The sequence below is a fragment of the Lonchura striata genome, chromosome Z (assembly GCF_050655825.1).
Source record: "Lonchura striata isolate lonStrDom1 chromosome Z, ASM5065582v1, whole genome shotgun sequence".
Classification (NCBI taxonomy): domain Eukaryota; kingdom Metazoa; phylum Chordata; class Aves; order Passeriformes; family Estrildidae; genus Lonchura; species Lonchura striata.
In genome coordinates, this window is record NC_140740.1 from 45601325 (window position 1) to 45627075 (window position 25751).

At 45.2% G+C, this 25751-nt stretch overlaps 2 protein-coding genes across 4 annotated transcripts in view; one reads left to right on the forward strand and one right to left on the reverse strand.

The window, feature by feature from the left end:
* TPGS2 (tubulin polyglutamylase complex subunit 2) overlaps positions 1 to 25751 on the forward strand; it is a 50157-nt gene that overhangs the window by 17927 nt on the left and 6479 nt on the right. For 2 of the 3 annotated variants that reach the window (XM_085567784.1, XM_021538944.4), the window contains one exon: positions 1541 to 2962. The exons of the other annotated variant lie outside the window; for it this stretch is intronic. In XM_085567784.1, the coding sequence (XP_085423910.1) occupies positions 1541 to 1768 (228 nt within the window). In that variant the 3' untranslated portion in view covers positions 1769 to 2962. Of the gene's footprint in view, positions 1 to 1540; positions 2963 to 25751 lie in introns of those variants that run through there. 3 annotated transcript variants of the gene reach the window in all.
* Positions 2669 to 19551, reverse strand: LOC110475070 (aquaporin-7). The gene is made up of 7 exons (XM_021538945.4): positions 18323 to 19551; positions 14460 to 14585; positions 10340 to 10466; positions 8386 to 8523; positions 7539 to 7657; positions 5984 to 6201; positions 2669 to 5190 (listed from the first exon to the last, which is right to left on the reverse strand). Exons 1-7 carry the CDS (start codon positions 18416 to 18418, stop codon positions 5031 to 5033), a joined length of 984 nt encoding a protein of 327 aa, XP_021394620.4. The 5' UTR covers positions 18419 to 19551; the 3' UTR covers positions 2669 to 5030.

Below are 25751 nucleotides of genomic sequence, written 5' to 3' on the forward strand. Positions count from 1 at the left end.
TGGGAAAACATCTTCCTACCTTTTGGCAAGCTGTCTGTCTTTTCAGGGGGGCCTCCCAGGTGAGCCATGGAAGGGACCACAAGTTTTTTCCATGTAACATGTTAGCAGTCATTTGTTTCACAGTAATTTGAATTTAATAATATTGTGTTAGCCCTGCTTATCTCTCAGCAGTTGCGCCTTCATCAAAATTATGCCCAAAAATGGGCAATTTAAAGTCCTAGAGGTAGTTAAAGAAAACATCTGCATAAAGCTTGGTGAGGATTCTAGTTGCTTATTATTGTCATTAAAATTACTATTCTGCCATGCCAAAATTCTGCTATTAGACGCTTCTGCTGTTCTTCTGTGTTTGACTGGGCCTTCAGCCCTATCCCTGTCTCCATCCTGTGAGAGATGAGGGAATGGAGCTGATGATCCTACTGAACTTACAGCTCATAAGCCAGCACAGTGTCAGTGCACCTTGGCAAGGTCTGTTGAGACTTGAGTGTCCTGCACTTCACTCAGACACAAGAGCTGTCTTATCAGCGTGAGATTCCCTGGTCCTGTGTGCACATCAGAATTGCTAAAATCACTCCTGACTTCCCATCAAATAGTGGCTGTAGAATTTGGTTCTTCTCATTCCTGATGCCTTCCCTGTTACACTGCACTGGAGTTTATCAGTCAAAGCTGTGTACGTGGCACTGTGCTCTGCTTTTCTGTAACTTTGGTGCTATAAATATTTTATTATATTCAGTATATTTTCAAACTGTAAGATGAATCATTCATATATTCCCTAATCATTTGTAACCCCTGTTGGTTAAAATCCTTCTAGTTTGTTAACCATTATCATTTTTAAAAGTTTTCAAGGGGATATATTAAAGCTGTTTTCCACTAAGCAGTTCATTAATAGATGATTATCTATATTTTGGTATTGAACTTCTCTGTGTCCTGCTCAACACTTTGCTGATTGTTTCACTGTGATTTGAAATACCATAACTACAATATGTTGACTTTGTTAATAGAAAAATAGGCTGACTTTTTTGATAGAAAATAGAAAATCAGAAATAGAAACAATAAGACAAACAAAATTCTTTATGTAAGATGTTAAAAAAAGTCATTATTTTATGTGTAAAGAGAGGGAAGGTTACATTTTGAGAAATTCAACCAGTTGGTTTTCAGTTTTTAAGCACATTTAAATTCCAAAGGTTTTCTTAATCCTTTCTGTTTATCTGAATCAAAATAAATGCAACTTAGTTTCATCCCCTCCTTTTGCTTCTCCTCCTCTGGTGTAAATCAGGATTCACTCTTGGTAGGAGTCACACTGCAGGAAAGGTTGTGTTAGGATTGTGTCTGGTTCTCCCGTATCTGGAATGCAGTTCCAGGACTGGGGTTGTAGCCATACCCAGTGTAGCCTTATCACAAGCATTCTTCCAAGTCCTGTAAACTGCAGCTGATAAGTGGCATAGGATTAAGATCAAATCTTGGGGAAGATGGGCAGCAAGGAGGAATTGTCTAACTGCAGTTTGAATTTAACCTGTTCCTTCCCCACTATCCTGCCTTTCAGCAATGGTTTAACATGTATAAACCCATAACCATCAACACAGCACACCTGTCTGAAGAAGCTGATTCCTTTGTGAACAAGCTGGACCCCAATAAGGTATTTAAAAGCAAGAACAAAACTCCAGTGCTCAAGAAGAAACAAGCTTCACAGCCACCAGGCTCCCAAAAGAGTCACACAAGCATGACCTGTGCCAAGACATCCTCACTAGCTGGGAATTCTTCAAGGAAGTGAGCCCGCCAGACAACATTTGCAATAAATTTTGATGTTTTTTGCTGCAGAGTCTTTGTGGTTCAGAGCAAGTTCCTTGTGCATGAATAGATGTGCCCATGGAAAACACATTGCAGCACTTGCATGAAATGTAGCCATGATGTGGATGTAGTTCCTGGAGGCTCTTTAAAAAAATTGATACATCAATTTTATTCCCTTCTGCTACTTACAGTATATACTTTTCAGAGGACATAAAGAAACCTTTGATGTCACTGCTCCATAGGGAAGCTTTTGTTCCTGTACCACTGCAGCAGTGAAATGAAAGTAAATGTCATTTACTGTAACTTTAATAGGACAATGCTGAAGTAGAGGGTGTGAAGATGTTTCTGCCATGTCTTTTGAAAGAAAACTGTCCTGACCTTGCATGCTGTGGGAGCAGGCTGGAACCCACTGAACACAGAAGTATCTTTCACTCCAGATAGAATCAAACTCTACACTTCCCTGTGCTTCATCCAACTTCTGCTCTGAGATTCATGGTACAATAGGATTTGTGACTTCAATGTCTCTTCATTAGCCTAGCCACTAGCTCTGCAGCCTGGACCACTTTTTGGCCTTTGTGCTGTATCTTTTCAGATGGTGACATGATTTGCAATAATCCTGAAGCCAGAAGCTGCAAGATCCTTTGTTGCTTTCCTCTGTGGGAACTGCTGAGCAGAGAGTCATCATCCAGGAGGGCCCTTTGGTTTGTCACACATTCATTTGCAAAGCTGACCATTGAAATAGGTACTTTTCAGTTGGGCAGGATCTCACCAGGGGCCACTGAGATCCTACAGCCTTAGAAGGCCCTGATGCTCTTTTCTATACTGTAAGTTTTCAGGTTAGAACTGCACTTTAACCCATTCACTGCTGGTTTTCAGTTACTCCTGTTTATTTCCGTTACTTTTCTATGCTATTCTGTGTGGGACTCAGATTCAGTCAAAGAAGAAACTGAGAGTTTCTAGCCAGGCAGATGCCTGGGAAAGAGCTGGGAAAGAATGTAAATAATTCTTTATCTCTTGTTTTTCACATTGTTCATAGTTAAGTTCTATCACTGTGCGTCAAGCACTCTGCACCAATGGTGGTGGGTTGTTTTCACTTCAGAACCAATGGATTTGGTCCTCACGAAGCTCTGTATAAAAGAGCGGTTCATTTTGAATAAATCGGAGTTTTACTATTACAGCCTTCTGAGTCAGAGTCTCTTCATTCCCATCCTACCTCAACAGCAACAATTCTTTCTTCCAAATACACTGGAATCATGGTAGCGCCCAACACATTTTGTGCCTGAATATGGAAATCAAAATCACTGTCTTCAAGTAAGCATTGATTATTTAAACAGCATCATCTCTAATTTTTGAAAAACCACCCCATAATTACACAAGACAAACCTACCTCACAGGGATATTGTGAGGCTTTCTTCAGAAAGATGAAGCCATTCTGTAAGTGCTTAATAGTATTTTAATAAATATTTTAATATTTTCCTCCAAAGTGATTGGGTATTTGAAGATGGTTTGGAGAGCACATGGACATGGGATGCAAAGGATGTATGGCAAGAGCAGTGTTCAGGATGGATTGTTTGGGGTGCTTTTTAATGCAGTAGAGAATCTCTCTATGAGAAGGCATACGTTACAGTGCTTTTAGCTTATCCCTCTTTTTAACTACTCAGAAATTCCCAGTTTATTTCACACAGGCCGGAAGACTGAGCTTTGTGGCAGCTGTTCTACTTCTGGCCTGCAGTCACTGTACAAAATCTCTGCAGGCATCAGCCACTGCTCATGTGTATTTTGCTGCTTCCAGCACTGCCAAGGGCCCACCTTCAAAGGCTGCATTGCCTAGCAGCCACTCTCTGCCACCCCCAGATGACAAGAAATTCTCTAATGCACCTTCTCAAGCCCATGGGTATTTTGAGACAGGTGAAGATCTGTTCTAGCTGCTCTACTGACATAAAGTGAGCTCTAAAGAGAAAGCACACATCAGTACTTCCTACCCAACCCCATCCCGTGCTATAGCAATACCTCAGTTATGCTTTTAATATTGGGATGGAATGACTATTAAAGCCAGTAAATGCCCTCTTCTGGAATTCTGTGCAGTAGTGATGTTTTGTCACTTTCTGCTGTTGGAGAACTCTGTGTTTTTTGTCCATGGCACCAGCCCTGGGACTGCAGTTATGTGCTTGACATACATACCACACTTGCTTAAGCACTTCTTAGAAAAGTTATGACTGTTGTCACCCTCCTGGGAACAGGAAGCCTCTGATAGTGTTTTGCCTCTAATCCAGTGACACTTTCAACTTGCAAGACTGTTGCAGGCCCATTTCCTCATTCAGATGGAGATAGCAGAATTCCTGCAGCAGCGAGGCAACATCTTACATTTCTCATGTATTCAGAGTAGGAAAAAAGTTTGTGGGGTGCAGTTTGTTCAAATTTTTGGAGATGCAGTCACAGAAGTTCTCTGACTTCTTTTCTGTGGTGGTAGTTGGTGTAGCTCAAGTCTAGAGTGTCAGTACATACATAGTTCTTTGCTGCCTGTGTGTTCCAGAAGAACTGTGGTAGGATTCAGGAGACCCTGTTGTTTAGTTTAGTAATTTTTAATGCTTCCTGAATGTTCAGATTAAAAAACAAACAAACAAAAAAACCAAAAACAAAAACAAACAAACAAAAAAAAAGAAAAAAACCAAACAAAAAAGAAACCCAAATAACCCAATGGGTTTATGTTTCTATTTTAGACTATCGTTCTTCTCTCTTCTGTGCTGTTCCAAACTAGGTATGCAGATATGCAAATGAAGCAAGCCTAGGTCCCTGGTCCATCACTATAGCATCTGTCTCTTACCAAATAATATTCAGATCAAAAATTATGTGTTAATTGACTTAATCATGTTGTATCTGCCACTGTTGATGCCTGTATTTTGATTTATATGAATACATACATATCTGGAGACTTGTAGCTCTGCTTTGCTTTTCTTCAGAATATAATAATTATTTGAGGATTGAGTTTTGTTTTGAGGTTGTTTTTTTGGGTTTTTTTTTTGGTTTTTAGGTAGGGTTTTTTTGTAAATTTTTACACAGGGAGATTGAATAATTCCTTCAGGTCACAGCCAGGTCTAGCCCTACATAGGTCTTCTCAATATCTCAGATACCAAGTTTGTGTGTTTAAGCAGAGTAGGTTTACTGAAATCTAGTCCCTCATCTGTCCACCTGCATGGTGCACAAACAGATGTTCCCTTTACATGTGTCGTCATAGCACATGGCCATCACAGTCTGGAAGTCTCCGTGCCTGCTTGTTCTTTCTCATGTTCAGTTTCATGGCTAGGTTGGTTGTGAAAATCAATGCAGAGTTTGTAGAGGAAAACACCGAAAAGACTTCCCAGAACTGGAGCTGTGACTGGGACCCACCACCAGGAATGCTCACCCCTAAAATGAAACACAGAAGAGGCAGCTGGTGAGCCAGACTGGAACCACTGCCCTGACACCACATCCTACTGGGGCAGGAGGGAGCTGTGTGAGCAGAGGAGTCTGTCCAATTTCAGGCATTAAGCCTACAATTGACTTAGACAAATTCAATGTTCCCCCCACATAACTGCTGGAGGGAAGGTCATTTTCCCCATCAGCATGGAAAGGGCTCTACACTGCAGGTTTCTTGTTCTCCAAAATAAATGGGCTGTGTGGTCTTGATGAGGGGGACTCTCATACATAGGCATTTTGCTTCCCCATTTCCAATAAAATCTGTGACTCATCAATCAAGCTCTCAAATACATTTTCTGTGAATTTAAGGAAAATGGGCATCTGGAACAGGAGACTCTGGTAATGATCTCACCATAGGAAAAGCCATAACAGGCAAGGTTTCTTATCCAAATTCAGACTTTAAGTTTAGGAGACTTTTCAGCAGTCTACCTGCATTCAGGTGAGCTGAATTCTGGCTCTCTGCTCACTGCGAAAACGAGATGGATCTCCAGTGAACAGGCAGACAGTTTGGTGCCCAAACTGACATATCTGTGTGTCAAAGTGAATCCCATTCTGGAGAATAAGTGTACTCCAAGTTTTGTGCACATGATGCACAAGGGTCCTGTAGGAACAACCTTCACTCTCTGCAGTGATATGATCACTTGGTCCAAAGAAAAAAGGTTCCATGGCACATTTTATCTTGTGCTTATCCCGTCGAGGCCCTGGCAAACTGAGCAGGGTAAAAGCAAAACAGGTCACTCACGTGAAGACGGCCATTCCCCAGCCAGCAATTGCCATGAAGATCCGGGGGGGCAGGTCCCTGGAGGGGTTTATGGCATAGCCTGTGTTTAGCCCCATTCCCAGACCAATGCCCAGGACCAGCAAACCCGTGAGCACAGGCTGAGCGCTTTTGATGGCTGCATTGTTTTTCTCATCATGGATGACTAGAATACCCAGGATCAGCATAACGGTTGCTGTAAACTGCGGGAACAGAAAAGGGAGAAGAGCAGGTCAAGAGAGAGAATAGGGAAGGTTGAAAGATCCTGCTCAGCAGAGCAGGAGAGACTTCCCAGAATGAAAGAGCAGGTGAGATTCATGGTCTGATCAAAGCTCAGGTATTTCTCCCTCCTCACAGGTGGACTGGAGAAAATTATTTTCTCAGTAAAAACCTCATCACAAAGACTTATACAATCTTCTCAGCAATGTCATCTTCCTCTATCTTTCAAGTCAGGGAAATGGGTTACTTTAAGTACATTCTGTCTAATAAGAGCAGAACCATAACTGTTCACAAGACAAACCTGATCACCCCTAGAGGAAGCGATGTTTTGTAAAGCCTGTATGCAGGTATCAGATTCTTACCTGGGAAACTGAATTTCCCATCAGTGACTACATAGCTGGCATTTGTACATTTGCAGTGCCCAGGACATCAAGAAAGCATAGTTTTGATAGAGGTGATGACACCTGTATCTGCTTCAGAAAATGCAGCTGGAGAGACTTGGACTGCTTGGACAGACACCAGCAAAACCAGAAACTGCAGCTTTTGACAAAGCACTGTCACTCTTATTTGCTTTCTTGTGTATCAAGGACACTGGTCCACAGAAGGCTGAGGGGATTCCCCCCCCTCCCCCGCCCCCCCTCCACCTCTAGGATCTTCCACCCTCCTCTTCATCATGCCCAGGCAGGAGTTTTATCAGCTCAGAGTCCAAATCACAGGCTTCCAAAGATTTTCATTGAAGTGAATCTTCCTTCTCTGGTGTCTCAGTGACCCACATCCCATGAAGAATCCCTTTCCTATTTCTGGGCATCTAGACACTAGTACTGTAAGCTGGGAATCCACTGCCCAGAGTTTCAATGGATCTGTTCCAACACAGAGTTCAGCCCAGGCTGTGCTCCTGTGGAGACAGTCGCAGCCTCTCTGTGCTGGTGAGGGGCAGCTAGCATATCTGACAAGGAGCATGGAGAGGGTGTAGAATCCAGTAAGGGAAGGAACAGTTCAGCCCAGAACCCAGAGGAGATAGCTATTGATATAACTCAGCTTCTCACTCCTCACTGCTTACATGGCATACAGGGAAGGTATCTGGAGAGCCCCTGGACCAAGCTGGAGCAGCCTACATGTATTAGGCTCTGGGCAGAACCCTTTAGGCTTGTTCAGCCATCAAGATGTTACCTTTCAGATGCCTGCCTGAATGCTGAGCTCCTTGGGAAAAGAGGTTGTGGTTGTGTCTGTCCAGGTAGGGCTTTGGGGACCTGTAGCAGCCCTGCAGCAACACCTATAACCACCCACCTTCTCCTGGCACATCAGAGCCATTCCCACTGACCTCTGTAAAGAAGGCTCCCTGCAAGGATACATTGGGAGCAGGGTACGTAGAGAAGATCATTGCTGTGGCATTTGGTCCTGACACTGTAAGGTTCCCATTGCTGTAGACATAGATAGCATCTAGGAGAAGTAGGAGTTACAGAAGTTAGCACAGCATTCATCCCACAGGACACACACACACAGGTCCACCCATTGCAGCCAGCACAGACATCAGGGAGAAGGGAGGCAATGGAAGATGTGATGGAGGTGACACACTCCTCGCAGAGCATGATCTCATCAATATCTGTTACCCACAGACTTTGGTCTGCAGTCACTTCCTTACACCTACCACCTCCCTATCCCTGCTCCAGGAGCCTGGGTGGTCTGGATATACTGGAGGCCTCCAGCCCTCTACCCCTCAGAGACATGCTAGAGGCAATGGGTGGTGGGTCCTCTGCTCACAGCTCCAAGCCCCACATGGCTGCAAACCTGTGTTCCACAGAGCACCAGACTCCTCCCCATGCTCCAGCAGCACATAATACATAGTAGTTCACATAAATAAAGCCCCTGCAGACCTGGAAACAAAATGTTGACAAAATGCAGCTACTGCCCTTCTGCTGAAGGCAGGTCTTGGAAGTGGGAATGCCCTAAGTAAAAGGAGCTGTGTTCTCCAGGATGTGTGTATCCTTCCCAGAGGTATATCTGGGACCTTCTCTGAAGGTGAGCTGCAGTCTGTCCCACAAGCCAGGAGCTTGCCCTCCTCACCCAGAAATCATGCTGTGTACTGCAAAATTACATACTTCGACAATACTGTGTGTTGACTGAAATTATGCCTACAGCAACCTCTGTGATAAAAGACACAACCCTACCATAGTAGAGAGCAAAGACAGTGGCTGCTGCCAAAAAGGAGCCCAGGAACTGGCCGATTATATAAGCTATAACCGTTGTCCAGGAGATGTTTCCTAAAACACATTGTGTAATGGTGATGGCAGCATTCAGATGAGCTCCTGCAAAATCACAGAAAAAAGAGGCCTCAACACCAATGTAGCTGTTTCGGAGCATGTGACATGTTAGATGCCCCATCCCTAGAAACATTCAAGGCCAGGTTGGACAGGGCTCTGAGTAACCTGCTCTAGTTGATGTTTCTGCTCATTGCAGGGCAGTTGGACTGGATGAACTTAAAAAGTTCATCTTTGGTTCTCGGCCCCATGACCTGGAGTAATCACCCAGAGAGACCCAGAACAACAAGACTCTCTCAGGTCAGAGTTTTACTCCTGCACAGACACAAAATGATCCTTTCTCTACAGCTGAATCATGCTAGTAAACGTGCTCCTAGCTTGTCTTCTGAGAATTCTGTAGACAAGCTGCACCCAGAGACTGGGTCGATTCACCTCTCTTGGGATGGCAGGAGTTTCCTTTTGAGTTTCTCAAAGAGCTTCTCCCTACTGAGCTTACAAAAAGACCATACTTCAGCAAATTTTAAGTAGCTACTCATAGATGAGAACCTGTGTTTTGATGGAACACTTTCTGTGGAGGAGGTTGGAATCACAATGGTGCTTTTGAAGACTAAGTGGGTCTGGGTCTCATGCCCTTGATACAACATGTGTTCTCCAGGCCTCCTGTCCCCAGGATTCTAAAGAAGATATTTATTTTTCCTGCCTGATAGGTATAAATTTTGAGGGTCAGTAAATGTTCCAGCCTTCATGACCATCTTCTACTCCAGAATCCAAAAGGGGTAAGATACAGATACTCATCATTTCATCAAAATGCAGGACAGATTGAAGTGGAAGTGCATGTACCACCTGCTACAGTCCAACAATCACAACTGGAATGGGGGCAGATGCCTTCTTAGACCCTCTGTTCTTATGTGGGTATGGCCAGCCATTTCAGAGACCACAAAAAGCATCTTGTGACACAGATGAAGCCAAATTACTATGTCAGGAAGATGTGAAATTTGTTTTGTAACCATATTATTGCTGGCTGAGCTGAGATCCCTTCTGCACTGCCCTCTGCCTTTAACAGACCAGCTCCTTCTCAAAAGTCACTTGGGACTGTAGGACCTACTTTCCTCAGTCTGCTTTCCCCAGGGCATTTCCATCAGCTCCAAAAGGACAAGAAAATCAAGAGCTGAATGGAAAATTTTTCATTTCCAAGCCACCCCCAGGTTTGGACCTCTGTCTACTCCAACAGTTTAAAAGCAAGGAGTTGCTTTAATTTTCTACCCATTAGGGCCCTTCATGTTTTCTCTTGGTACAAATGAATGCAGAAGTTGCAGAAGGCAAAGGTAATGCTCTTGTCATGTGAGGGGTGCCACCTCACGGCCCCGAAACACCACTTCCCAAGTTTATGTGGGGTATCTGTGCATGAGATAAGGAGAAAATTTGCATGCCATTCCTTTTGCAACATCAGCAGTAAGCTCTCCTTCACAATAAATTATTTACTTCCCCATGGGTCATATCAGCAGCAGGTTTTGGAAACTCCCTGTCTCCTTGGGCCATGTTGGCATGTCCCAAATGGGGGAGTTGCTGAAACCTGCCTCTGCTGGCTATAACATAAGGGGTTGGCCAAACTTTCTCCCCTCTCCCTGTCCCACTTGCCTTGTCACAGCTCAGAACACAAGTTTGGGGTCAATATTCTGTATGTATGCTGTTCATGCCTTGTCCCTGGCCTCTCCTGCTTTTCTTCCCTGGACTCTAGGACTGCTATTTTAGGTGAGGGCACTGCCCATGCCATAATGCACCCCTCCACACCCCACTCCTCCTATCCTCAATGCACATGGCTTTATGGGACATGGATATTCCCACGCCTGACAGTGCTGCTCACCAGATATTCCTCCAGCCGCATATATGCCCAAGGTAACGCCAATGCCAAATGCGATATTGATGCTCAGATATTGGCCATTGTTTCCTTTTCCTAATACCACTTGTGCCACAGAGGACAAGCCAAAAACCTGTGTAAAAACAAAGAAAGGAGTGTTAAAAGTATTCTTGTTGCAGTGGTAGACCTTCTTTGCTATTTTTTCTACAAAAGTAATGAGCTCCCAAGGACAGGAAGTCTCTAAGGTGTCAGAGGACAAAGAACAGCCTTGCCCTGCAAAAACTGAAGTGATACCTGAGATTGGTGCCCACCAAACCAAACTAGATACTCTCATTATGGTTGGATATGGGGAGACAAACCCCAAACACTCACACCAAGAACTGGGGCTCAGTGGGGGTCATTCTCTCAGCCACAGTGCAGATGTCTCTGCCTTAAACCAGGGATGTGAACTGGGGGAGCATCACCGTGGAGACAACTGCAAGGTGAATGGATGGAAGGAAAGTGCACAAATTCTCACTGTCCTTTTCCTGGTGTGCAATTTATTGACTAAATATGTCGTTTGGGCAGAACACAGATATTTGCCAAACTCTGTCGCTGTCGAGGCAGGACGCGAATGAAGAGACTGATTCAGAAGGCTGTAGAGATAAACTCCGGTTTATTCAAAATGTACTGCTCTTTTATACAGAGCTCTGCAAGGACCAAATCCATTGGTTCTGAAGTGAAAACAACCTACAGCATTGGTGCTAAGTGCTTGACACACAGTGATAGAACTTAACTATAAACAATGTGAAAAACAAGAGAGATAAAGAATTATTTACATTCTTTCCCAGCACTTTCCCAGGCCTCTTGCCTGGATAGAAACTCTCAGTTTCTTCCTTTGACTGAATCTGAGTCCCACAAAACTCAACTCTAATTTTGGTAAATTTTGAGCAAAAGACAAGAAAGGAAATTCTGGTTTAACTTTTCCATTCAACACATGTATTTTCAGTTTGGAAACATCCAAAGTTTTAGTGGGTTTTTTAAGTCCTTTTTTAGACTAAAGGAGAACCAGAGGAAAAAACTAGAGGTAAACACTCTGCAGCAGGAAAACTTGTATTCAAGACATTGCTCCATCCTGAAAGAGAGAATTCTATTTCAGGTTTTTGATGTGGTAAGAATGGAAAAATCAGTTCTTTGCATGCTCTTACACTGAAATCTAGAGAAGGACAAGGCATCTCTTGAGGTTTCTGCCTCACAAACCACTAAGGATTTGGAAAGTGTATCCTATTCTCTTACACTGAAATCTAGAGAAGGACAAGGCATCTCTTGAGGTTTCTGCCTCACAAACCACTAAGGATTTGGAAAGTGTATCCTATTCCTTGGACTGCATTGATGTTTATCCAAGGTGACATGTCTTTCAAAGACAAGAAAGTCAATATGTTCTCCAGCACATAAACTTCTGCTTTGACTTGTATTATTCAACTGTGATTTTTTTCATGGCTACTCTGCCTGCATGCGGATTTTATCTCATGTGTCTGCTTTCCCTCATTGCTTTCAGGCATCACCAAAACCCCTTGTTCCGCAGAGAGGTTGCTCTTCTTATCACTTACAGATGCAAACCACACTCTGTGCTCCGCGCAAAACTACAGCCCCCACAGGGTGAGCCCTTCTCAGTCTGCCTCAGCAAAATCTGACAGAAACAGTTCATGATGTCCCCTTAACATCTTCAAATTACAGAAATTCTGTCTCTGATTTTTCCATCTCTATTTTTCATCTCTGATTTTTCCAAAGCCAGATACAAAAGACAGTAAATATGTAAGGCACAAGTTTTGCAGGAGAGGACACAGGTGCAGAGCGAGGGTTGCAGGGGAGGAGACATGACTGTACATAAACAGCACTATCTGTCAAAAAAAAAAAAAAAAAAAAAAAAACCAAGATAGGACACAGAATCTGTTTTTCAGCACAGAGCAAATTTCTGGTTTTTTCCTGTATCGTCACAGTCCCAAAACACCATTCATTTAAATTTCTTCTTCCCTAGTCCTTGTGCTGCTTAGTCCTGCTGCCTGGTTCCCCTTACCAACACTTCCTGTCCATTAAACTAAAAGACCCTGGGATGAGTGTTATTGTCCAAATAACAGCCATTCAGGCATCCTAGGGGTGCTTCCAGAACACTGCCTGTTGCACAGGGGGCTGAGGTGCTGCTGGAGAGTTGGGTGCTCTATGCTTTTTTCTGATGCTGGATGCTGTTTGTCTTCAGCCCTTGATGGGGCTCATGTGTAGTGCCCTCCTTTTCTCTCTTCCCTCACATGGATCAGTGAAGGGGGAGCCAGTGTGAGCTGCAGGCTGCAAAATCTGCCTTAACTGTCAAGAGTGAAGAGTTAATTCTCCACCTCATTCTGCTTCCTGGACAGGACGACCCTGAAGTTGTTCTTTATCACCTGGCAACTTCTACCACCAAATAACAGAGAATGGAAAAAGCAAAAGGGTTTGCTGAGCTGCTGCAGAGGAATTATAGATGTCTGTACTCGGATTTACTGTGGGTGCAAACCTACCTGGGAGTGAAATTCAAAGAGCTGGATGTGCAAAATTACATTATAAAAAACAACCATGCTCTGTACAGGCAGTTGTTGCCCTTGGAAAAGAGCACCTTTCTTGGTACAGAAAGCTGTGTCAGAAGGTCCCTATGCTTACACAAATCTAACTTTCTTTCTCTTTGAATCTCCAAGTACAAGTTATTTGGGTTATGCCCAGCCTTTGCATGCCAGCCTCTGTCCAGTCTAAAGTGTCTCCTCCCAGCTAAATCCAGGTGTGGAAAATTGGCACAGATGGATACTTGGCCTTTTCAGAGAGAGGATCTCATTCTGCTCTTTTGATCAAACACTCAAAATCTCTGGTCCCAGTGGGTAATTCACCCCCACCAGCCCCCACAGTGACTGCAAAACCTTCCTAATCTTCTATTTCTGAAGCAGCCCAGGAGCTCAAACCCACTTAATTACTTCTTTGTGAAACAGATCCCTCAGGCAAGGAGGCAGTTTATGTATGATTTATATAAGCACTGTTCGATTGGCAGCAAGAAAATCAAAAGTAAAATACTGGCATGCTTCACACCTTGTAATTACAGCTCCTAGTGGTGGATTGTGGTTCTGGAGAATTTTTCTGGAAAGTTCATTACCCTGGCAACCCCGAGGGGGAGATGGATGAATGCTATTTTCATTTTGCAGCAGCTGTCAGTGATAGAGTCTGGGTTTGTTCTCCAGTCCAGTTCAGACCCCCCTGCCCAGCTACACCACACCTCTGGCACAACAGAAAGCTTCCATTCACTGTATGGGATCTTGTACAAGCATTATAGACACTACTTTTTTATTTAATTTCCAAACTCTTTCTCAATTTTCTCCTAGAAGAGAACTGGAAGAGCAACATGTCCTGAAAGAGCAACATGTCCAGAAAGGGCAGTGGAGCTGGGGAAGGGTCCACAGGAGCACAAGTTTGATGAGGAGCAGCTGCAGGAGCTGGGGATGTTAAGCCTGGAGAAAAGGAGGCTCAGGGAAGACCTGATCACTCTCTCCAGCCCCCTGACAGGAAGGTCTAGGCAGGACAGCTGGTCTCTTCTCTCATGTGATAAGTGACAGGGCAAAAGGAAATGGCCTCAAATTGTGCCATGGGAGGATTAAATTGGAAATTAGGAAAAATCTGTTCACCAACATGGTTGTCAATCATTGGAACAGGCTGCCCAGGGAAGTGGTGGGTTTACAGATATTAAATATATAATGCCTTGAAGGTATTTAAAAGACATGTAGATGTGGCACCTAGGAACATGGTTTAGTGGTGGCCTCCACAATACCAAGTTAGTACTTGAACTCTTAAAGGTCTTTCCCATCCTAAATTCTGTGATATTTTAATTCTATCCCAGCACCCACCTCCCTTTCCCTGCATTACTTTTTTGCTTCAGAAGGTTTTTGGCAGATGTTCTGCCTGCTAGGAAACTGCCACCCCACCAAAGCAGAGGGGTGAGCAGCAGCAACCAACCACTGGGCAACTCTGAGGATGTGGTAGGAAACCACTGACCTTACAAATCGCTGCCTTAACTGGCTGCACACACACACACATACACACACATACACACACACATGCACAGAGTTCTCCTTACCATGACGATGAATGTTCCCAGTGCTTCTGCCAGCATCTGCCTTATAGCAGTGTTACGAATTCTGAACACCTTCTTAGTCTTCTCCAACATTGTCTTCCCCACCTCCTTAAAGCTGCCTGCACGCTCCTGTTGGGACAGCACACTTCACTGCACTGAGCCAGGTTACCCTTTGAAACTTGGCACCCTCTCTTCACCCCCAGACACCTTCTCTCCTTTGGTTAACCATGAACAAGCCAATAAAGCAGCAGCTAGCTTCAAAGTCTTTCCCCTTCTCCCTCCCCCAGATGCCATCCTATAAAAGCTGTGTGGTAAGTATTTCTGTTATGAGGGCATTGGTAACACTGTGCCTCTGCCCAGGACAGCCTAACCCCAGAATAGTAGAGCTGTCAAAAGCCTTGATGTGCTCCTGAAGCCTGTTTTTGTCCTTAACTTTTTCTACAGGAACTGAAGAGAAATTTTGGCTCTGCTCTGCATTGTAACCCACTGACTGGTCATTCGGTACTGTTTTTTTTAAGCAGATTGGATTGAGACTGCCTATGCAAGACTATTGAATGTATCTTCTGCATCAAGGATGCTCTGCCAGGAGCTGGTGTGCTCTGCTGTCTGCAGCTGGGAAGAGCACAGTGCATTGTTTCAGGTGGAATATTTGCTCTTGGTGAATGCACATGTGCATTCTGCAGGTGCCACATACTCACAGAGAGTCTTGTCACCAGCCACCCTGTCTGTCCTCTCATAGAGGGCAAGGAGAAACCAACCTCAGCAAAGAGATGTAGCCCAAGAGATCTTCAGTCTTACCTGGCTGCCAGAGCAGACCCATTGCTGTCCTGATTCCTCCTCCATCTCCTCATTCCCTCTGCCTATCTCCCTGCTCACCAGGTGCTCTTACCTTTCCACAGTGAAAAGGTTTTAATACCTTTGATTAATAATGGAAAAACTTATATCCACTGAACACTCAAGACCTTTTCCCTCAAGTCTTTTCCAGTTATTTGCTGGTTTTCTTTGCCTTCCTCTCAACCTGCTGCAGCTTCTCAGTGTGGCTCTGGAGGGGACAGCTCTGCAGAGGTGTCAGCAGCTGCCCTGGTGGGGATATGGTGCTCTGCTCATGCTGCCCCTGGCCTTGCCTCCCTATCCTCTACTGCATGGCAAAAGTTCATGAGCTCTTCTTTCACCCACAGGGCACTCAGCATTTGTATGGAAGAACCTGAGAAGCTGATTCTCCTCTCTGCTCCATAGAACATTGTATGTTTTGTGGCAGGGAGAGTTTTATGTACTGGGGTAATCCCTCCTCCAGCAACAGATTAGCTATTGACCTCAGTGAACACCTGGCTAAATATGCAGTAAATTACTGGTCTGTCTCTGATACTGAGGATCATTTAATTATGATAGATGATAATTATGTTGCTTGCAAGGGTGTTTCTACAGCATATTTCTAGGTGGGAAGGTTTCTGTCCTGGGGGTCTGTGACCTATGCTGTAGCCCAGAATAAACCTTTCCAGGTCACTCAGTTTCTGCCATGCAAATGTTTATTGGTGGAGCACAAACCATGGGTCCTGGAGCAGCAGGTTGGGGTGGTGACAAGACCCTCAAGTTTCTTCTGCTCATGGTGATTTCCAGCTGTCTTTACATGTCACCTGAGATCCTTGTGTCTCCATGTGCTGGAGATCTCACAGCCTTTCTGTGATGGACAAGGTATCAGTGGGTCAGTAACACCCATAACTGGACCTACAACTATGTTTATTTCTCCTAGATCTCATGGAGCCTTCCAAGTGGATTCCTTCCATGTGGGCAAACAGTGAATCTGCTAGGCTGTACTGATAGGCTTTGTCTCCTGAATTCAGGCATCAGCTGTAGGCATCTCAATATTCTGAGTCAGGCTGAAAAATAGAGTGCTTTCTGGGAATGCTGAGTTTTTGTGGACTTGCAGTCTCCTTAAGGAAAAATGTAATCCCAGTTTGCAATAGAAATCGTTGGTTTGGTAATAATATTTGCAGATAATTCCCAACATTACCACCAAACACTGTAAAACTCCAGCATGCTTCTAGGAGCTTGTCCTTTTATACAAGTCATTCCACAAGATGGCACTGAGACATTAATTTCTGTCCTAAAGATATTCAGAAGGGCTCCTGCGTTGCTTCTGAAAATGTGAGAATCCTTTAATTTTGGGGTTCTGATGGTCATTTTTAGACATTAAAGTGACCTGCTAGTGTTCAAGGACTGTAAAAATAACAAAACCATCACCTTTCTAGAGCTTATGTAGGCCAGAACACCTCTGCTCTACAAGTACACAAATCCAAAGTGTGTGAGCCTGTGCCTGACTTTATAATAAGCAGAGAAAAATAGGCAGCTCCAAAGGGCAATTCTTCCTCACCTAAAATAAGCATCTGAGGCCTGACCTATGAGTCATGCTAGACACTAGCACTTTCCTTCCAGTGTCTGCACACACACATGGAGTGATTGGCTCCAACATGCACCCCCACGACCACCAGGTGGGCTGGACTGCCCATTCTCCCTGCATCCAGACATGATGATCTTGAGCAAGTGCAAGCCAAGTGAGTCAGCCAAGGGCTGGATTGCAAATATCTGCTGGTTTCCCAATAGCAACCTGCTCATACTTGCTCAGTTTCACTTACCCGCAGGGCTAACAAGGATCTCTGGGGTCACTAAATATTGTCCCCTACTGACACAGGCAGCCACACCATACCTGCTCTCTGGTAACTTGGCCACTCTGCATTTTAGCGGCAGATGATTGTTGTCCAACTGCTTCTGTTGTACCCTGTTACCAGAATTTGCCGTTCTGAAGGTTAGACACTTTCCTCTGATTTCTAGCCAAATTCTCAATGCCATTTGTCCATGTGCAGCATTAGCCCATCAGAGTAATGAGTTAACTTATTTCTTGTGGGTGCTATCACTTGATCCTATAAGGTTTGTTAGAAGAGCATTGATTGCTCATGCTTAGCTCCATACCACCTCCTGGTGTTTGCTTTGATATCCTCACAGGTTGAAGCTTCACTCAACAGTGGTCTGACAATGATTTTGCAACGTTTTCCACTTCACATTAAGCAGCCAACTGCTAAAGCAAACCCATTTTCCTCCCCAAGACAGGTGTGCTTTTAGTGCTACTAATAAAAGTCTCAGTTTAGAAAGGAAATTTTTAGCATAGTCAAGGTCCACTAACAGTTCTGGTGGTGATACTCATGGTCATGAAGAACTAGGAGAAAAATGCCCCTGGGTCCTGCAAGAAAAGCCGTGGGAAGAATGAGTACCCAGGCACTCCGGGGTATTCATCAAGGAATAACTTCTCTGACTCAATTTGACAGTGCACATGTTTCCTCTGCACCCAGGAGCTCATTTATCTTTTAATTGGGCTAATCAGCTGGTGGAATATTGCCTCTCAGTTCACTTCAGCCCTGCTGGTGGAACATTTTCTCCCCAGAGGCCAAGAGGAGCATGAGCAGACAGCTGAGCAGAAGAGTTGCTCACCATGGGCAAGAACAGCTTGTTCCTCAACCTGACCAAATGAACAGGGCACTAAAATATCTCCAGTGCCTTTCAGGAAGTAAGACCCAGTCAGAGAGATCATAACAGCACTGGTATGACCTTTGCTGTCCAGGACAGACCCTGTTTGACATAACCTGGAGCACCTGCTCCCTATGGTCTCATGTTCCACACTCAAGGTCTGTCTCCTTCTCTTCTCTATAGATGGCAGGCACCACTTAAGCAAGTCTCACACATCCCATGTGTGCTCAGCAGATGTCTTTGCTCTCTCTACCACCACCCCCCTCACCATTCCCAGGATACTGGCCTCCACAGCCTTTCAGTTCACCCATGGTGCCTTGTGCTGAAGCCAGCCAAAAGTTCATCACCTGTGCATGCTGCTCTTCCCTGAGATTAGGCCTGATCCAGTCATACGGGTCAGAAGAGGGAGGTGGATGGCTATATGGAAACACGTCGACGTTCATGGGTGGGGTCCTGCCTTGGGCAGAGCACTGCCCTGCCCCAGGCTGCTACAGCCACAGGGCTGCTACAGCTACAGGGCTACTCAGACAGCGGTAATCCATGAGATAATGCTGCCAGCAGGAGCAGAATTACTTGGCTTTGTTTATCTTTAGGGGCAGAGCAGGACTCTATGTGATGGGGTTGCCAGGGGTGGCCCTGGTCTCATTGTTGGGCAACAGAGTGGAACCCTCCTGGTCACCAGGAACCCTTCCACCCCATGCTGGGCCACACTCCTCCACACTCCTCCTGCCCTTGTCTGACTTATCAGACAGGATGAAGTCATTCTTAAATGGAGCAAAACTTAATGGTTTTTGTGGCATCCACCAGCTTTTATCTGTGAAAAGCCCTGGAGAATCTTCCCCACCCACAAATACTTAACAGAGAGTGAAATGGAGGTACAGAAGTAGATCAGGTAATAAAATTCATAGAATGTCAAGGATAAAAATGGGCCTTAAAGAACAGCCAGTCCCAATCCACCCTTGCCATGGGCAGGGACCTCTCCCACTAGACCAGGTTGCTCAGGGCCCTATCCAACCTGGCCTTTAATGCTGATAAGGATTGGGGCATCCACAGCTTCCCTGGGCATCTTCTTTCAGTATCTCACCATTTTCACAGTAAAGTACTTTTCCTAATATCTAGTTTACATTTCCCCTCTTTCAGTTCGTACCTATTATTCCCTGTCCTGTCGCTACAGCTCCTGACAAAAGGTCCCTCTCTGGCTTCCCTGTAGGCCCCTTCAGTACTGGAAAGTTCCTATGAGGTCTCCACACAATATTCTCTTCCTCAGGATGAACAGCCATAACCTTTTCTTTGTAGGGATAGTGCTTCAATCTTCTCATCAACTTAGTGGTCCCCTCTGGACTTTCTCTAGCAGTTCCACGTCTTATGTTTGGGACTTCAGAACTGTAAGCAGCAGATGTCCCACAAGGTACCATGGGATTTCCAAGAGGGTCATGCTGGCTCCTCACCTGCCATCATCCCTTATTTCCATGACCATCTTGTTCTCTTGACCTGCTCAGGGCTGTGTTCCCACTCTACCCCTCTGGGTGAGAGCATCTGCCTGCCTGTGCTGGGACTCCGCTGTGGGGCTGCACAGGTCCAGGCAGAGAGCAGTAAACTCTCTGGGTTCAAGTGCTCTCTCTAAACCTTGAGCCACCTGCTCTGGTCTGCTTTCAATCCACAGATAAAGTGAAAGCTGAAGAAGCTACGGGCTCACAGGACATCATCACCCTGGAGAAAAAAGCAGCCAGTCATTCTCCTAGAGGTGCACAAACACCCACATTCTGAAAGGAGAGAGTAAAGAGGAAAAGCTGTAGGCTGGGGGTAGAGTCACTGGCTCAGGTAAAAGAGGTTTTGAAGTTGCAGATCATGGTGAAGCCAGCGCACCGCTTTGAACATTTCCCTGCCTTTGACTGTACCAGACAGCACAGGATAGCTGTGTCCCACTGGCCAATTTGCAATGAGTTGGCTCTAACAAACAATGTTACTGATGAAACCCCTTGCACTTCATCCCATATTGTCTTTTCTGCCTCATCCTTTCCCTAGGCACTCCAGTCTGGAGTGCAGGATGTTCTGCAAAACACACCAGCCCAGCATCTGCCTGAGCAGCACCAAAAAGCACAAACTTGTGCTGATATTTGGAAAGAGCAAAACAAGAGCAGGGCCTGCTGACAATCACACAGCCATGCCTGCTCCCTCTGCTGCTGAGCAAGCAGAGCAAGACTGAGCCAGTAGTTCTTCACAGCCACCAGGTGCTTAAGGGTGTACTGCATCCATACATTCCACCCATAGAAGTTATGCCTGTAAGCCTTTCAAGAGATGATACTAAGCCCAGGCAGACCATAGAATCACAGAATCATGGAACATTTTAGCTTGAAGGGGCCTTAAACACCACTTCATTCCAACCCCCTGCCATAGGCAGGGATACCTTCCACTAGACTAAGTTGCTCATCCAACCTGGCCTTGAACAATTCCAAGGATTGGAGCAGCCACAGCTTCTCTGGGCAACCTGTGCCAAGGCTTCATGACCCTCACAGAATCTATTCTTAATATCTAATCTAAACCTGCCCTCCTCCAGTTTAAAGCCATCCCCCTTGCCCTATCATTTCAGGCCCTTGTAAGAAGTCGATCTTTTCTGCAGTCTGTTATCCAGACATTTTGCGGGGTGAGGAACCATCTGGTGACACTAATCATTGCCCATATGTGTAATCAGCAAATTACCCAGCTATCTCCCCAGAACACGACTGTGCTCTCCCATATCACACCTGCCTGGGGGTGTCTGAAGACCATACAGCATCTGGCATGTCTCACATCAGTCCAGAGCAATGCCTGCCCCATGGGATTTGTCTCTCCACAGGGGAGGGAAAGGCCAGGACACAGACAGCTGGGTCAGCTTTTCCAGCACCAGCCCACCCCAGCCCAGAGGGCTGCTACTGCTGGCGCAGACGTGAAGGCATCCAGAGGAAACCCCGATAAGCTCCCAGTATCTCAGCTATGGGAAGATGCCACGCATTCCTTGCAGACAGGCCAACAAATCCCCTCAGACACTGCCCAGCCTCTTCTGGAGCTCCAAGGATCCCCACAGGCATTTCAGTGCAAGTTGAAGTTTCCTCTAGCATCGCCTAGTCCCCATCACCCTCATGATCCCTCAGCCCCTTTTGCCTCTAGTGCTGTTTTGAGACACAGGAAAGAGGGTCCAGGTGTGGATCTGGATTGCTTCCTGTCCATTCGTATTCTTTCAGTTTCTGCATGTAAAGACATTGACCCAGAGGAATGCGGAGAAGCTGAAAATCTGTTGATGGGCCCTGAAAATGAGCCAGTTATCTCATGTAGTTTCCCAGCACAAGTTCTGGATGACACAAGTGGCAGCTTCATTAATTGTCCCATAGTAAGCATAGCACGACAGGCAGTTTATTTCCCTAAGCAGAGGACACCGCATATCAGTCATCACGGACAGTGCAGATATCCCTAACCCATGGCAATTGCTAAATTTTGTCACTGTCTTTGTTGTCCCTTTGTTTGTTTTTACACAGACAGTCAAATGTACACATACCTATTAACCATTTCCTAGTGAAGAAGTAACTGTTACATACCACCTTCTGAATTTTGACTTCATAGGAACCTCATTATCAAATTAAATTTTCAATACATAATCTTATGAGAATGGCAGAGGATCTGTCCCTCATTTCTGACATGAACGAGTTACAGTTCTCAGGAACTGCCTGGGGTGTATTTGCACAGGACCTGATGGGATGGGCCTCTGACCACAGCACAGCTCCCAAGCTCTGCCATGAGATACAGACCATAAGAGGCCTGTGAAGATATGGGTAGTGATTTGGCACCTCAATTGCTCATACACGTTCCAGCAATTGCTCATACATATAACTGCAGCACTAGGCACAGCAGGTACCTGTCTGGACCTCACATCTACAGCAGCAGCCAGTGAAGAATCTGGTGGGAAATACATGACTGCTGAAATGAATTTGCCCAGACTAAGCTCAAACTGCTGTTTATGCACTAGGCTATGTAATGAAAGTTTAAAAGCCCTTGACACAGGATGCTGAAGGTCTTAAAAAGATATCTAAAGTTAGACTACATTCATGAAGGTAAAAATCCACCATGGCTATTAAACATGAATACCCCTGTATCACAAGTGTTCCCTGAACTGTGAATCACTGAAGATTGTAAAATAGTTCTGGGGAAGTACATTTGCTCTGTTCACACACTCGTCTCATGTCACACTCTCATGGATCCTTTTCACATATCCAACCCATCCCAGTGACCACTTGTGGGCTACCTGAGCTGTCCAGTGGAATAGAATGTCCACCGCTTCACTACTTAAGTCACAGGAACAGAAAAGCAATAGAGTTTACTAGTTCCTGTTTTGAATTGCTCACATCTGAGATGACATGAAAATGGTAAAAATATATTCCTGACTCTGTTGTTCACCAGTGTGAGACCTGAGCATCCACTCTGCTCCCTGCCCATTTCCCCATCTCCAGGGGGTGGCCAAAACATCTTGTTCAGATGCAGCCTGTGGTGGGCAGAGGAGACATTTGCACCTGCACGCAGCATGTTATGTGATCTTTGCTAAAACACCTGCCCCAGCTGAGTGCTTGAAGTGCCATGAGCTGCTGGGTCATCCTTCTTATTACTCTTTTCTCCACTGTGCAGTGCAGGTAGTGACCTCTTCCAGTTCCAGGACAACCAAGGATATCCACTTCACCACTGGTGATGTCAATGGTCAGAGGGACAAGTGGGAGTGTCCTTCATACCCGCAACAGGTCAAGCCAGCAGAGCAACTCCTCAGCTCACCAGAGCACTTTCTATAATGCCTACAGCAATGCAGCAAGTCAATGGCATTTTAGCTACAGCAAAAGCTTTAGGGATATCTATTGCATTGTGGTAGACCTTTCTTTCTCTTTCCCATCAGGAGCTGGAGGAAGCCACATCACATGCATCATTTAAAAGCAGACTTGAAGCAAAAGGCACTTGAAAACTCACCATGGGGAACAATCATGCTCAGGGCAGTAAATAACTGACTTTGTCTTGTTCATCTCATATTTTATGACCTTTTCTGTTTGTACAGTGCTTCACAGAAGAAGGCAAGCTAGCAGAACAGAGCCTGCTCTCTGCTCACCTGCCACCTCCCCTGTGCAAACACCATCTCTTCTCCTGTGCTTTCTCTTCTGCTCAGCACCACTGGTTGGTAGCTTTGGATGCCACGCCACTACACTGCAGTCACACAATACTGTTAGGAAGGGCCTGGGGGAGAAAAATCCTGCCAGAGCCCTGGGAGCATTGCAGGACCCCTGGCCACACTCCCTCCTCTGTGCCTGGGGTGAGAGTTGCACCCTCCTCCCTCCTGGTCAGTCCAGTTCCTGATCCACGTGGAAGCTGTAGTGTAGCAGGGAAAAGGAGCATCTCAAAGCAGGGTATCAGTCCCTTGCAAGTTCCGTGGGGTTTGCCATGGGCCATCCTGGAAATTTAGGATATGAACAAGATCCTCTGGACTCACACAACCACTTTTAAAGCCTGCATTGGCAATCACATTAGAAGCAACAAAGGGGAAATTTAACAATCAGCAATTGTGTGGGACACAGTACATTGGTTGAAGACATGGAGTGGTATGGGAGAACAGAGATGTCTGGCTTCACCATGGTCTCCTTGGGCTGCAGCTGGACTCTCAAAGCATCTGTTTTTTCAGGAGCTTTGGATAAGTTCATGTTAGCTGTTATTTCTGTCATACTATTGCCCCATATTTTTTGAACTCTGACTTATTTGGAAGCACTGCCAAAATAATCCATCACACTGCCTTGTACCCATAGGCAATAGCCTGATGGAAGACATCATGCCCTGATCAACATCTGCATAGAGCAAGATATAATCCAGGAGTGACAAAAACATGTTATGTTCTATGTTGTCAGCACTGAGGGAAAAAACATGTTCGTTATTTGCATTTGTTGTTCCATCTTGCTAATGGAATAGCAAGACTGAGCAACATGGAGTGACTGAGATTGATTAATGAATCCTGATCATCTTTAAGCTCTCAACAGACTGACCCTAATCCAAAACACAGGGTCAAAGTTTACATTATTCTGAGTTTTGTATCAGATAATTCAACACCCATCTACTTATTGACATTAAGATAAGGTCCTGAAAGTCCTGAAGAAAGCGTTCCTGATACCTTCAATTTCTTCCTGGCTGCTGACAACCCATAATTGTGAAGAAAACTGCAAATCCTGTGGAAAAGTCCTACAGTATCAGCTGGTGGTTGACTTGGATGACCGCATATAAGGAAAATGGTGCTCCCATGGGCAGTGTCTACCCAGACTGTTTGGAAGGAGTTTATCCCTCACAGACACTGTCAGCAGTTGGTGCAGCACCCAGAGGTTTAATCAGAGGTTTCCCTGTCAAGCACTGACCCGTTTTGCTGGATCTGTCCTGCTCAGCTTTCAGCACATGATAGGATCATAAGCCAAGGCAAATATAAGCAAAGGATAGAAACAGAGGATAGAGATCTCCACTACGCAATTACACACATAACGATGTTATGTTATGCACAAAGGTGCGTGAAATATGTTGAAGAAAAAAAAAATCTGCATAGATAGGAGAATTGCTCATAGTCCAGGATATTATCAGATCTGGGAAAATGCCATGTGAATGAGTCATTGGAACATCAGTCAATTGCCGTTTACAGAAAATGCCACAAAATTGGCCGCTGTAGTCCCTCTCCTGCATTTGTATTTCCTTTTCATAGTTTCTATAAATGATTGACTGAAATGTGCTATGGACCGCTCTCTTGCTTTATAGTTACCTCCCTACTACCTTGCACCAGTCCAGTCCCTCCTATCTTTCAGTTAAACATATTTTAATGAAGTATCTTTTTCAGATGATGATTAGAGAACAAACAAAGGCCCCTTGAAAAACTGTTTTGCATATTCCTGCCACAGCAGCTCTCCAACTAACCTGTCAGCAAGGTTGTGCTGTAGTCTTGCGCCAAGGAGAGACACCAAATGTGACAGATCCAGCAAGTTTATTTATGCCCCATTCCTTCAGGAGCTGCTGTTCACTATCTCACTTCCCCAGCATCTAGCACCTGAAAAATTCAAAAGCTGGTGATCTGCAGGTCAGGACTCTGTTACAGAAGGCTTGTAAATCAGAGATGGTGCCTTCAGCCCCAGCTAGAAGCCAACAATCAGACAGCAGAGATCCCACAGCACTGGTAGCACCCTCAACACAGAGGTCTTGTCTGGATTTGTGCTGCAGGATGGGTCCCTGCCCTGAGCCTTGTGCTGAGCTGACCTCAGATGGGCAAGAACCTTCACAGAAGGACAGCTTCTGGCTAAGATCCCATTCTAATCACTCCAAACGGGCAGGGGTAAACACAGAGGAATCAGGGGGGAAAAGGGGGGAAACAAGAAGGACTGTCTGAGGAAAATCTGGGAAGCAAGAGGACCTTGTGCCGAGACTCGGTGTGGTATGGTTTATGCAGCACAACACATCATGCCTGGATAAGTTTGGGCTATGCTAGGCTCTCTCTGAATCCTGGGCTGCTGCGAGCTGCCACCACCTTCCCAGAGAGCAGCACAAATCACCTCCACTACCTGTTTGCAAAGGTCTTGGTAGCAGGAGACCAAAAGAGCCTGCAGCTTCAGGGTTAAGGCTGCCCTTAGTGCTTTGAGCAGTATTGAACTCTTTCTTCTTCTGTAGAAGGAAGAGTCTGTGTGGGGGCAGCCACACTCTGCAGAACAAAACCTCCCCATTGCTAAAAGCCACCACAAGCCCCTCTGACTC

Coding starts and splice junctions, on each gene's coding strand:
- LOC110475070 (XM_021538945.4), bottom strand. CDS start 18,418: ATGAACGTCGACGTGTTTCCATATAGCCATCCACCTCCCTCTTCTGAC. Junction 10,467..14,459: donor TGGGAACATTCATCGTCATG/GTAAGGAGAACT, acceptor GTTTTTACACAG/GTTTTTGGCTTGTCCTCTGT. Junction 8,524..10,339: donor TGCGGCTGGAGGAATATCTG/GTGAGCAGCACT, acceptor GTGATTTTGCAG/GAGCTCATCTGAATGCTGCC.